The sequence below is a fragment of the Magnolia sinica genome, chromosome 4, assembly GCF_029962835.1.
Source record: "Magnolia sinica isolate HGM2019 chromosome 4, MsV1, whole genome shotgun sequence".
Classification (NCBI taxonomy): Eukaryota; Viridiplantae; Streptophyta; class Magnoliopsida; order Magnoliales; family Magnoliaceae; genus Magnolia; species Magnolia sinica.
The window spans coordinates 90,178,737-90,190,912 of record NC_080576.1 but is presented as its reverse complement, the minus strand read 5'-3'; the positions used below and the strand labels follow the sequence as shown (position 1 = coordinate 90,190,912).

Sequence of the window (12,176 nt, the reverse complement as noted above, 5' to 3'; positions counted from 1 at the left end):
CTAATTACCAACCAATCAACAGTGCATGAAAGTTAGGAAGGGTACCATCATCCAACCATGCCTAGGAGACGATGGTGAACAACAGGGCTTCCTGACGTCATAAACATCAAAAAGGGAAAAAGAAATATTCAAAGCCATTGCAGACCCATTGTAATTTTAGTCACAACAGATCATTAAAGACTAAGAAAAACATTCCTTTAATAATCAACACAAATCAAATTCAGTTTATGAATTTAAGTTAAAAGCTTGAAATAGTATCTCCCATCTCGCTACAGGCTTCACCTCTTAGCCCTAGCTAAGGGGTTTAGCCACACATAAATGGGCTAAAATAAACAAATAAACAAATAAACAAAAGAAAAAGAATAGGAAAGAAAAACCACAGCAAGGAAAGTAAAAAAAAAACTTCTCTCTCTCCTCCCTGTCTTCACGTTCCCATCTCCCTTTCAATCGTCCTCCTTGTTCCAGCCAAGCCAAACTCACGTGCCACCTCTCCCCCTCTCTCTTGGCCTCCACGGCTGCCCATGCCAAACTTCCCTCCACACGCTCCAGCCGTCCGCCTGAAAATTACCCTTCTCTCCCGCACGTCTCCTCCTTTTTAAAGATGAAAGGACTCCTTTGGAGCTGCTGTGGAGTCCCAAAAGAAATAGGCTGCGGAAGAGGTCTTTACGCACAGCAGTTCACCGAACTGGAAAGTCGATGGCGTGAATGACCCTTACGCAGTCAAATTCGGAGCCTCCAAACTCCCATTTTCCTTGCAATCTGTCCGTAAAATCAACATCCCTTGGGACGTTTTTGAATGAGCTACATGATAGACGGATCAGATCTTCTATCCGATCATTGCCATGATCGTGCAATGGCCAAAAAAGGAACGCCCAGTGTCCGGCGCTAAAACAGGGATTGCGGATGGCACTTGCGCTGTTTCGATGGTGGGGCCCAAAATCAGTGTCAGACGAGAAATCCACCACGTCCATTGTGTTCTCCTCGGAAAACCGTTCGGGACAGGCTGATTGGTCTCGAGTTTGATGCGGCCCATGGTACCGGATCTTCTAGTCGTCTGTCCTCCGTTTGAATGGTTGAAATCCGCTTCATGCTATCTTCTATAATTCCTCCACCTAGGAGAGGGTCAAGCCACCCCTCTAGGACACATTGGACGGTCCAGATCATGAAAAAGGATGATGGATGGAGCTCACTGTAAAAACTCAATCACAGGCACGTACGTCACTGGACGTTTTTTTACTATTTGCATGTTTTGTACAAAAAATTGGTGGGGCCCACTTATGATGACATTCTTGGAGATCCACTCCCTCCATCAGCTCCTATACATAGTGTTAGCCCATGGCTTCCAGTTTAAAGTAGATCTGACTTCAGGGTGGGCCACACGCTTAACCAATGTATGGACAACATTTACCGTTTAAAAAAACAATGGGCTTCACGTAAGCCATGCATGGCACATCTATTTACAGATTTGCCATTCTGTTTTGTTATATCTTCTGCCGTCAGTATCTCCTGATTGCACCATCCAAAAGAAGTGAAATTTGACAAATATCCACCGTTTTTCGTGCTCTTTCCATCAGTTCAATTTGGATCCAGATCTCCCAAGGATGTCCAAGATGCTTTCTTAATGGTTATTATCCGCTGATCTCTCTATTGGGCCACTTCCACAAGGATCTAATAGCTGAAATTTGACGTGTACGGTTAATTTATGGTCCTCAGGCCATGTATGAAGTTTCGAGCCGAGTGGATGGTGGAAACCCTGTGATCTTGCATTCTGACTAACTTTCAGGCCACTTAAGCTTCAGTTTCTCAATTTTCTCGAATCTCTGACGTGTTTATCCATCGATCTCGGTCCCTTGGAGTCCATTCCTTACTCTGGTGACTTCGGAGCATTAAATTCATGCTTTTAATACTCTTTTTCAATCAAAGCTCCTTATTACATCCTGCAACAAAAACACGATTAAATTATAATATTAGGCATTATCGTGTACGTAAAATCAGGCAGTAATCGGGGTCTGATATACAATATTCGACCCTCAACAGCAACGGTCATAACCATGACGCATTATGGGGTTGAAACGGCCGTTACAGACAAAACACGGCCCCATAACAGTCATGTAACAGTTTTTTTTTTCAAAAAGTAAAAAAAGGGTCATAACAGCCGATACGGGGGTCGTAACGGCCATTACAGCCCGTATCATAATGATACCGTTTTGGAACACCTTTATTATATTGCTTCCAAAGGTTGAAAGAGTCGAACAGTTGAAGTACTTCAGACCAATCAACCTTATTGGAGCGCCTTATAAGATTTCGGTAGCTATGTTCAAGAAACTGTTAGAGAAAGTTATCTCGGTTAATCAAGGAGCCTTCATAGCTAGTCGTCAAATCCTAGACAATGCATTAATTGCACACGAGTGCATAGATGCAAGATTTAGAGAGAAGGAAAGCAGGATAGTGTGCAAACTAGACTTAGAAAAAGCCTACGATCATGTTGATTAGGTCTTGGATTATATGCTTGGGAGATTGGGTTGTGGTCAGAAATGGAGGGGTTGGATGAAGGCCTGTGTCCAATCTCCTGCCTATTCCATTCTCGTTAACGGGTCTCCTAAAGGTTTCTTCAGGTCCTTGAGAGGATTAAGGTAGGGGGACCCTCTATCTCCATACTTGCCTGTGGTCATTGGGGAAGCTCTCGGCGCAATTCTTACTAGAGAAGTGGAGTTTGGATTGTTTCAAGGTTTCCAAGTTGCTAGAAATGGGCTTCATGTCTCTCATCTGCAATACATAGATGACACTCTTCTTTTTTTCTTCTTTTTTTGTGAGGCAGAGCCAAATGCAGTTGATGATATTTGAAAGTGGATTGTTTGTTTTGAGCCAGTTTCGGTTTTGAAAGTTAAGGTGGTAAAGTCGGTGCTTCTAGGCATTCATATAGGAGAGGAAGAGTTGCAAGACTTTGTGGATATTTTTTTGGTGCAAAACCGGCTCCTTTCCCACCACCTATCTTGGCTTACCTTTGTGCTTGGGGAAGCCTCCTACTCACCTTTGGGATCGGGTGATTGAAAGAATTTATAGAAAGCTTGCAAGTTGGAAAGATAGGACTGTCTTTGGGAAGTCGGTTGATGCTTATCAAGACTTCCTTTTCAAACATGCCCATTTACTTCATGTCGCTATTTCAATGCCCAAAGTCAGTCCTTTCAGATTGGAAAGGTTCAGGTGAGGATCTTTTTTGTCAGGTGCAAATGAGGGGACGAAGTTCCATCTTCTAAAGTGGGATGAGGTTTACATACCAATTCAGGAAGGTGGTGCAGGCATTAAACCGTTAGGGGATATGAATGTGGCTTTGCTTGGCAAATGGGTGTGGAGATTCGGGTTGAAGGAAGGGAAATTGTGGAGGGATGTGGTGGCTAGTAAGTATGGAACTCAGGAAAGCAGTTGGTTTGTGAAATCTTCTTCTCTGTTCTGAGCGCCCGCTATTTGGAAGGCAGACGTGGCTACCAAGCATCATGTCCACAGTGGCATATTATTCTTGGTAAGCAACTGGCATCGTATTCAATTTTGGGTAGATACTTGGTGTGGCGATCAAGCGCTGCAATCCAGGTTTCCTACAATTGCTAACCTTGCTCCCAAACTGTAAATCTCAGTTGCTGAATGCTTCTCGATCTTGGGGTGTTCGGTACTGTGGGTGCCTCCTTGCCACAGGAATTTGTTAGATTTTGAGTATGAGGAATATTCTAAACTCCTTGAGGCCCTAAGGTACATCAAGGTCGAGTTGCAAGAGCAGGATTCCATGGTGTGGGCCAGAAATGCGTCTAGGAACGTTTCGGTCAAGTTGTTGTTTGGCATGGTCTCCAATCTTGGGCAGCATTCTCCTCCACATCCATTTCATCATTGGTACTACGGGGGCCCCTCCTCAAGTAGCAGTGTTCGTTTGGTTGGTCAGTCGCAAAGAATTCTTACAATAGACAACTTGTGGACGAGCAATAATTCTTCCTAACATTTGCTTCATGTGTATGGCAAATGAAGAGACTATCGATCACCTGATGATCCATTGCCCCCTTGCTACCAAGGTGTGGAGTCATTTTTTTATCATTATTCGATGTGCTTTGAGCGATGCCAGAAACGGTAGATCTTCTTTGGGCATGGCAAGGGGGAGCAGTTGGGAAAACCGATAAAGCTAGGTGGAGGCTTCTCATTCTGGCGGTGTTTTAGGCTATCTAGAGAGCGAGGAATGTTTGTTGCTTTCAAAATATCCAGCCTAGGGCTGAGGAGATTGTTAGAAGAATCTCTGGATTCTTAGAGAGTTGGGCCTAGATGGATGTAGTTGGTGTTGTTTTCTTTGCTCATTTTTTGCGAGCTTTCTAATAAAAATTTTGTCAACTTTAAAAAAAAAAAAAAAAACAGACACTGTAAGACAAATTCAAAGATAAGCAGACCCAGCACGGTGGACTAAATCAATATTAATATGAAATTACCAGGATATGCTTAGGGTGACATTGTTCATATGACAAGGTTTTTATCATCTCTGTACTTATGCATATGTAATTTCCTCTTTTTAGCTATTCTTGAACTTCCACATCACACTGGGTTTCTTTAACAACTGGTACTTGCTTCTAGAACTCCCACCTAGAATTTTATCTCGATCTCAACCCATCAAGCAGCTGACCCCAATTAGTTGGGATCAGGCTTAGCTAATGATGATGATGATGCTCTACCCATCTGGCAATTGGACCAATGGTTCGTTAATTATTTTATTGTTTAATGAGAAGAACTTGTTAAGCCCTCATGTGGGTAAATCCAAACTGGAACATACTGATGTGGTCTGACCATTGGGAAACCCTGATCGGGCCTCAAATATGGTGCTTCAAAGAGCACTAATGTTCTCAACATGCATACCTAAAAGGGAAGGGAGCACCAGTAGTCTCAACCCTAAAGCTTCAAAGAGAATAATAATATATATATATAGGCCCCTCTAGATATAAATGTCCAAAACATAACATTCCCTCATAATTATCATGCTCAATACATAAACAGTTACCATGCTTATTACCCCCAAAGCATAACAGTCTTCATGCCAAAAAATAGCAGTCATCACAAACCAAACCATAAATATGCACATCCAAATTCAGGCCATCCATTGGCCAAATCATGATCAAAGCACACCAATTTGAAGCGTTTGTCACCATGAACCCTACTGCGCCATTGCTGCTCACTCGAAATCCAAAGACCACTAGAATAAACCCATTGTTCATATTAGATGGTACATCTGGATGATCTAACCATTGAACGGACATCCAACAGTTGGATTTCCCTGACAAGGCTCCCTAATGCTGTGGATTGCATCACATATTCTGTATAAGGTGGATCCAATCATATAGATGACCTAGCCTGCAAATTAGGCTAGTCAATTCGTCAGATGGACTACACGTAAGAAACAATGGACAATGTCAAAACTATAGTCAACATTCGATGAGCACATTGTCTGTCTGATGATTGGACCGGCCTGATGTTTAGACCAGTTCATCTACAATAGTAGGGCCCAACTGATGCACAGCTTGGCCGTCCCACACATGCAATTGGGATGTTTGACCCCTTAAAGTGGTGATACTCAAATGAAACTGTGAAAGCGTCCATAGCTTTGGTACCCACATCAATCCTAGTTTTTTTTAGATAGAACAAATTAATTAGAACGCCGACCCAAAGGCAGGAAAATAATACAACTTAGAACTAAGACACCACAAAAAGAAACAGAATCAGCTTTAGCTGCCTTTACATGAGGAGCCCAGCCCTAAACAAGATCCTAGGTTTCAGCTCTCTTCTATTAAGCTCCGTACGTGCACATGCTGGTCCGTCTTGAGTTCTCCTTAATTGGAGTGATAGAATTACTTGCATAGGTACCAACTTTTACATGTGCAATAATCTGTGTTTTCAGATCAGTTGGATCTGCAACGGCAGCATTCGCATTGGCAGTTCTTGAGGGAAGCACAGAGCCTGGTGTTTGGTACCCAGAAGAGGTAACTCCATCATGAAAAATGCACCCAATACACAACCATGATAGCTCTGGCTTAGTAAGCTCTAATTACATTTTTTACCACAGCCAGAAGGAATTGCAATCGAGGCAAGACAATTACTTCTCGAACGTGCAGCACAAGGAACAATCAATTTTGTCATGAACAAGTAAAAGGCTCTTGACACCTGTCCAGACCTTCCTTTTTTATCTTCCTGCTCTGAATCTGTTCAATTTTCGTTCAACAACAGGCCTCCATGGATGGTGGAGACGGATCCAAAAGAGATTGGATTGGGAATATACGTATGAGGGCGGGCCACGATCAGCTAGAGCCACCCAGGCACAGATGAGGTTCTGCTTTTGCTTCTCCATTTCCACACTCAACTGGCACAGTGCTAATTTTTTGTCGAGAGGAGAATTTACTCGACCCTTCACCAGTGGAGAGGACATGCACTCACGGCCTAATGTCCCCACCTTCATGAGTATGTTAGCAACGTCCCCAAAGATTTTAAATGGCACATGGTATGACATATTGTTAATTTAGACCATTTGCAAGCCATGGTACAAAAATCAGACCAATCAAATGATCCTAAACATCCATTCAATGGCATGAAAAATTGACAATTAAATTGAGCTGAGAAACAGAATAGGTCCAATCATCGTCTTGAAACAATTGTTCGATAGATCGCACTTTATATTGTATATGCTTCCAAAGTAGCACTTTGGTTTGATGATTCTAATCATGTGATCTATGGCCTGTAAACAGAAGGTGGTAACAAAGGACCTCATTCGAAAGTTTACAATTGTCCAATTGGTGTGACTCTTGCACCATGGCTTGCTCCCTATAGTACCATTGAATGCACCGTCCCTATTGATGAATGGGCATCCCACATGGCATTTAGAAGCTTCAGGGGCTGAATAAAGGTGGGAGCACTAGCAACACCCCCACCCCCGCCGCACACACAAATAAATAAATTGCAGATAGCATTTGCAGGAATAGATCCCATGGTGTATGTTGTCTTCATATGACATAGTTTGATTGACCAGACTAAGAGGGCATAAACACAAAGCTAGATTTATGAAGGGAAGCTTTAGAATCTAAAGATTTAAAATTAGTCAGACTAAAGTAGAGTATATAGGGTGTAATTATAATAATAATAGTAGTGAAAACGAGGGTTTAGTTAAGGTTGTTGACTAAGAAGTCTTCCAAAATGATCACTTTCAATGCTTTGGGTCAATAGTTAATGAGAGTGGAGAGATTGAAAAGGATGTTGCCCATAGAATTCAAGCTAGGTGGAAGAAATGGTGACGTCCCTCCGGAGTTTTATATGATTGTTGTGTTCCACTCAAACTAAAAGCGAATTTTTATAAGATAGCTATAAGACCAGCCATGCTTTATGGGACAGAATGTTTAAGTAGTAAAGAACATGTTCATAGGATGAGTGTAGCTGAATTGAGGATGTTGAGATGGATGAGTGACAAGACGAGGAAGGATAGAATTAGAAATGAATGCGTTCGAGAGAAGTATACCAATAGGTAATAAGATGAGGGAAAGTAAACTTGGAGACCAAGAAGCGCATTGGCTAGGAGTGAGTTTGTGCAAGTGAAGGCTCTAAAAGGGCAAGGGGGAGGCCCAAAAGGATGTGGATGAAGGTAGTAAGAAAAGACTTGATGACCTATGGTCTAATTAAAGGTCTAGCCCTTAATTGGGATCAGGCTTAGACGATGTCAATGACAATCCTTGCATTTGTGTGTGCATGTACCTAATCTTCAAACCCTTTCAGTTGTGGGTCCTGCTCTAGCTCTTGAATAGTTGGACCTAGATCCAATTAGGTCTGGGTACCCATTGGGTCTTTTTGTCTAGGCTTCAAGTTGGGTTTGGGAAAAATAAGAGCGTTTACATGATTCGGCCCACCCAATGGATGGATTAGTTCGCGCGCGCATGTGCCTCTTTGACGTGCATGGTGTAAATGAACTCTCTTACAAGTGTGTAGCTTAAGAGACCTCATTTTGTTGCTAAAATCATTAGTATCTGTTAAATTATAAAAACCCAACCCAACCTGACCTGACTTTAACCGGTCCTTGTGGTGGAGCTGACCAAAAACCCAACTAGATCAATTTTTAACCAGGACAAAAAAATGTGAGGCCCAAATCTGACCCAAATTCTTAATGGGTCCAACACATGGGACCCAAACCCATTAAAATCAGTTCAGGTCCATTGGGTACCCGTGGGTCTGGGCACCCATTGACAGCCACTTTGATCGTGCACACATGTGCCACTATGACATGTGTATGGCATGTAAATGGACTCTTACAAGTATGTGGCTTAGGAAACCTTATTTTGTTTCTAAAATCATCATTATGTTATATATATATATAGGGAAAAGGTACTATGCGCTCGACCTCACGATAAGCTCCCGTGATGTCGAGCTGTGTGGGCCCCACCGTGACACGTTTCGACCATCAACACCGTGCATTTGATGGGTCCCCTCTAAATTATGGGATATGCCAAAAATCACCCGTATACGGAACTCAAGTGGGCCATACCATCTAAAATCATGGGAAGACACCGTTAAAACATATAAAAGCACTTGGTGGGGCCCACTTGAGTTTTTAATGCTGCTAAAACTTGGTCTAAACCCTCTTCCAAGTGGGACACACATAATGGATGGGCTGGATTTGCAATCCACATCTCGGTGGGCCCAAAAAATGATTATGAATGTTTTAATTGTGCACGGCCCCTCCCCACTTCTGTATGTGGTGTGGCCCACACAAGTCACAGATTGACTTGATTTTTGAGACCTAGGCCCATGATGGAATGGTGCATCTGACTGATGGGGTAAATGTTCGAAATGCATCACGGTGGGGCCCACACAGCTCGACCTCATGGGACGAAATCGTGAGGTCGAGCGCATAGTACCTTTTCCCATATATATATATATAGAGAGAGAGAGAGAGAGAGTGTGTGGTGGTCTCCTGCGCACCTAGGCTGACTCACTTAGATGGGTAGGGTTGGGCAGGATGAGGTGGGCCTCACCATGATAAGTTCATGAAATCTATTCCAATCATTTGGTTTGTAATATAAATTTAGCAGTAAGGGTAATAAAACAGAAATATTCGTGATTCAGGTGAACCACACTATGAGAAACAGTGGGAGAGTGAATGCCTATTGTTGAATCTTTACAGGGTATACCGTGATATGTACATGAAATCCACTCCAACCATTAGTTGATTCGTGAAAATGCATGCAGAGGGGGAAAAAATTTAGGCCCATGGGTGATTTATGTGGGCCACACCAAGCGAAAACATTTGGATGGTAGGTTCCCCTGTGCACTGTTTCTACTCATATTACCCGCCTAGATCAGGTATTTGGGTGACTTCACATACTCATCACAACACCCCCCTCGACGTGGATTGCCTACTAATGGACATGGATTGCTAGCCGGTGGTCATGGCCTCGAAATAACCTATTTGTTTTATCCAAGCTGTCCATCTATCCTATCATACTCATTTTACAGCATTAGCTAAAAACTGAGCCAGATCCAAATGTTAGCTGGACCACACCACATGAAAACAGTGGTGATTGAACGCCCAGCATTAAAAACTTCTTAGGTGGACTGTATTGATTAAGTCATACAAACCTGGATGAAGAGAAAACACAAATATCAGCTTAGTAGAAAACTTGTAAGGCCTCCATGGAAATTTTTAATGGGGGTCATTTAATCCCCGCCTTTTCCAGTGGTGTGGTCTACTTGAGAATTGGATCTTTCTCATGTTTGAGGTCATGCCCTAAAATGATATGAAAAAAGGGATGAACGGTGGATAAAATATACATATATTATAGTGGGGCCCACATTATGCTTCCAGCACCTACCCACAGAGAAGTTTATGCTGGCAGGCCGTTTGGTCAACATGCAGAGATGAGTGGGAAAAATGAGGGAGGGGTGGAGGTGGCCTAATGTGATGTGTAAGTGAAATCCACTCCAAACATATGGCATGTGATGACAATTTGGTAACAGGGCTCAAACATCATCCACATGTATAGAGGAAACAGTGAAGGGGATGTCTGCCATGTAAACTGTTTCACTCAGTGTGGGCCACATAAATCACTTCCGGCCATAAATTTTGGTTCAGATGTATGAATCTTCACTAGGTGAATACTGGTTGAAGTGGATTTCACATAAACATCATGGTAGGCCCAGTACAAATTCAATGGCAGTTACTCCCTTTTCCATTGTTTCCTTTGTTTGCCACACCTAAATCATGAATATAACTGATTGATGAGCCTCAGCGCTAATTTTAGCCTGTCCTACAATAATGGGCAGAGTGGATTCCATGAATACAATATGATGGAGCACACCCTGGCTATACCCTCTAAGCAAGTCCGCCTTGGTGCGCACGGAAGTCTCTTGCAGGACGTGCGCAGGAGACCACTACTATATATATATATATATATATATATATATATATATATATATATATATATATAGTAATGCTCACCTGCGAACCGTTTCTCACGAGAACTAGTGAACACTCCTTGAGAACTCATCTCACATGATGTGTATATGCATGTGTATATATAATTGTACTGTAAAAAACCAACCAGACCTGACTAAACCCAACCCAACTTGACTTGAACCCAGTCCATGTGATGGACCCAACCTAAACCCATCTAGACCCAATTTTTAACCGGGCCAAAAAAGTGAGACCCAAACCCAATCCAAACTCTTAACAGGTCCAAACACATGGGATCCGATCACATTAAAATCAGGTTGGGTCCATTGGTTACCCACAGGTTTGGGTACCCATCAACAGCCAAATCATGGACATTTATTGTGGGAACCGAAAGATCAAGGGTCTGCATCACTCAACCATGGGCCCCATTTGTACAAACCCGCTCAAGGATTCTATGCATAAGCACTATTTTAGTTTAATTACAGCAGTCAAAATTCCTTGTGAAAGAGTAACAGTGGTAAAGCATTCGAGTCGCAAGTAATCTTTGCATGTTTTTTTTTCAGGTTTTGAAAGCTCTGCAGCAGTTGAGTGGGCAACCGATGTACATTCTAACAACCTCTCATATGATTCTTTGCTCCCCCAAGGTACCTTTTCTATTCAGGGTTGATATCAAGAGATGGATTAATGGAATTTCAAATACATTGCTGACAGTTGTACACCATGTTCTCAGTACACTTCCACCATCTAGGATACAAGCAAGAAATCATCATGCTTACTTCTTCATGTGGACAACGATTGTTTGGCGCTAAGTACTTTTCTTTTCTTTTTTGGTTTTTCTATGAAATGCCCCCCCGTCCTTGTTGGCCTAATTAGACAAGACAACCTTACAAATATCTTTAGATATCACCACCCAAATTTTGAGTCTTTATTTTACCACTTATCAATTCCAATAACAGTCATTAGCCTGTTTCTAAAATGACCAAAATAAAAATAAAAAAAGCCCTATAACTGTGGCAGTGATCTAGAAAAATACGTGGACAGCAATGTGGACGATTTCAAGAGAACATTTTAATAGTTCAACACAACTAGCGATTTGGACCATTCAAGAGTTGGTGAGAAACTATCTGGATTTTTCACAAGTACATGGATAGATCATTCCAAGATGGTGGACAACAATCCATACAGTTGAAGAATAGGTGGACAATGATCCGGACTATTCCAAGATGGTGAGCAATAATTTAGATCAATTCTTATATCAGTGTATGCAAAAGTATGATCACTTAAGGATATTTTCATCATTTTCAGAAATAGGCTAATGGGCTAGTCAGAAAGTGGTAAAATAAAGAGACTCCTGAAAATTTGGGTGATGAGAATCTTTTTAAATGGTTAGCATTTAATAAAAGGTCCTTTCTTTCTTTGGGCCTGTTTGGATTTTCAACTTACGAAAGGTAACTTAAAGGGGTTTTCACATTTTGGAACCTAATGAATGGATATGCCATGTTGGGAAATACATCCTGTGATGTTTTTCAAGAAATCCACTCCACTCTGTTAACTATTTTATTCATATCATTTTAGGGGTGGGCCTAAATATAAGATAGGTCTAACACTTAAGTGGGCCACACAACTTGTAACAATGGTATTGAACACCCATTGTTCAAACTGTACCCATTGTTGTGTGGCTCATTATAATGTTCCTGAGAAATCCACTACATTCACCAGTTTTTCT

General features: G+C 41.9%; 1 protein-coding gene across 6 annotated transcripts in view; it reads left to right on the top strand.

The window, feature by feature from the left end:
• The window catches only part of LOC131243365 (uncharacterized), a 60,070-nt gene extending 48,837 nt beyond the window's left edge, over nt 1–11,233 (top strand). For 2 of the 6 annotated variants that reach the window (XM_058242682.1, XM_058242681.1), the window contains 4 exons: nt 5,921–6,002; nt 6,086–6,165; nt 6,247–6,346; nt 11,014–11,233. In XM_058242682.1, coding sequence (XP_058098665.1) covers nt 5,921–6,002; nt 6,086–6,165; nt 6,247–6,304 — 220 coding nt within the window. In that variant the 3' untranslated portion in view covers nt 6,305–6,346; nt 11,014–11,233. Of the gene's footprint in view, nt 1–5,920; nt 6,003–6,085; nt 6,166–6,246; nt 6,478–11,013 lie in introns of all 6 variants that reach the window. The other 4 variants (XR_009170035.1, XR_009170034.1, XR_009170033.1 and 1 more) reach the window with 4 other exon arrangements.
• Nucleotides 11,234–12,176: the final 943 nt, after the last annotated feature.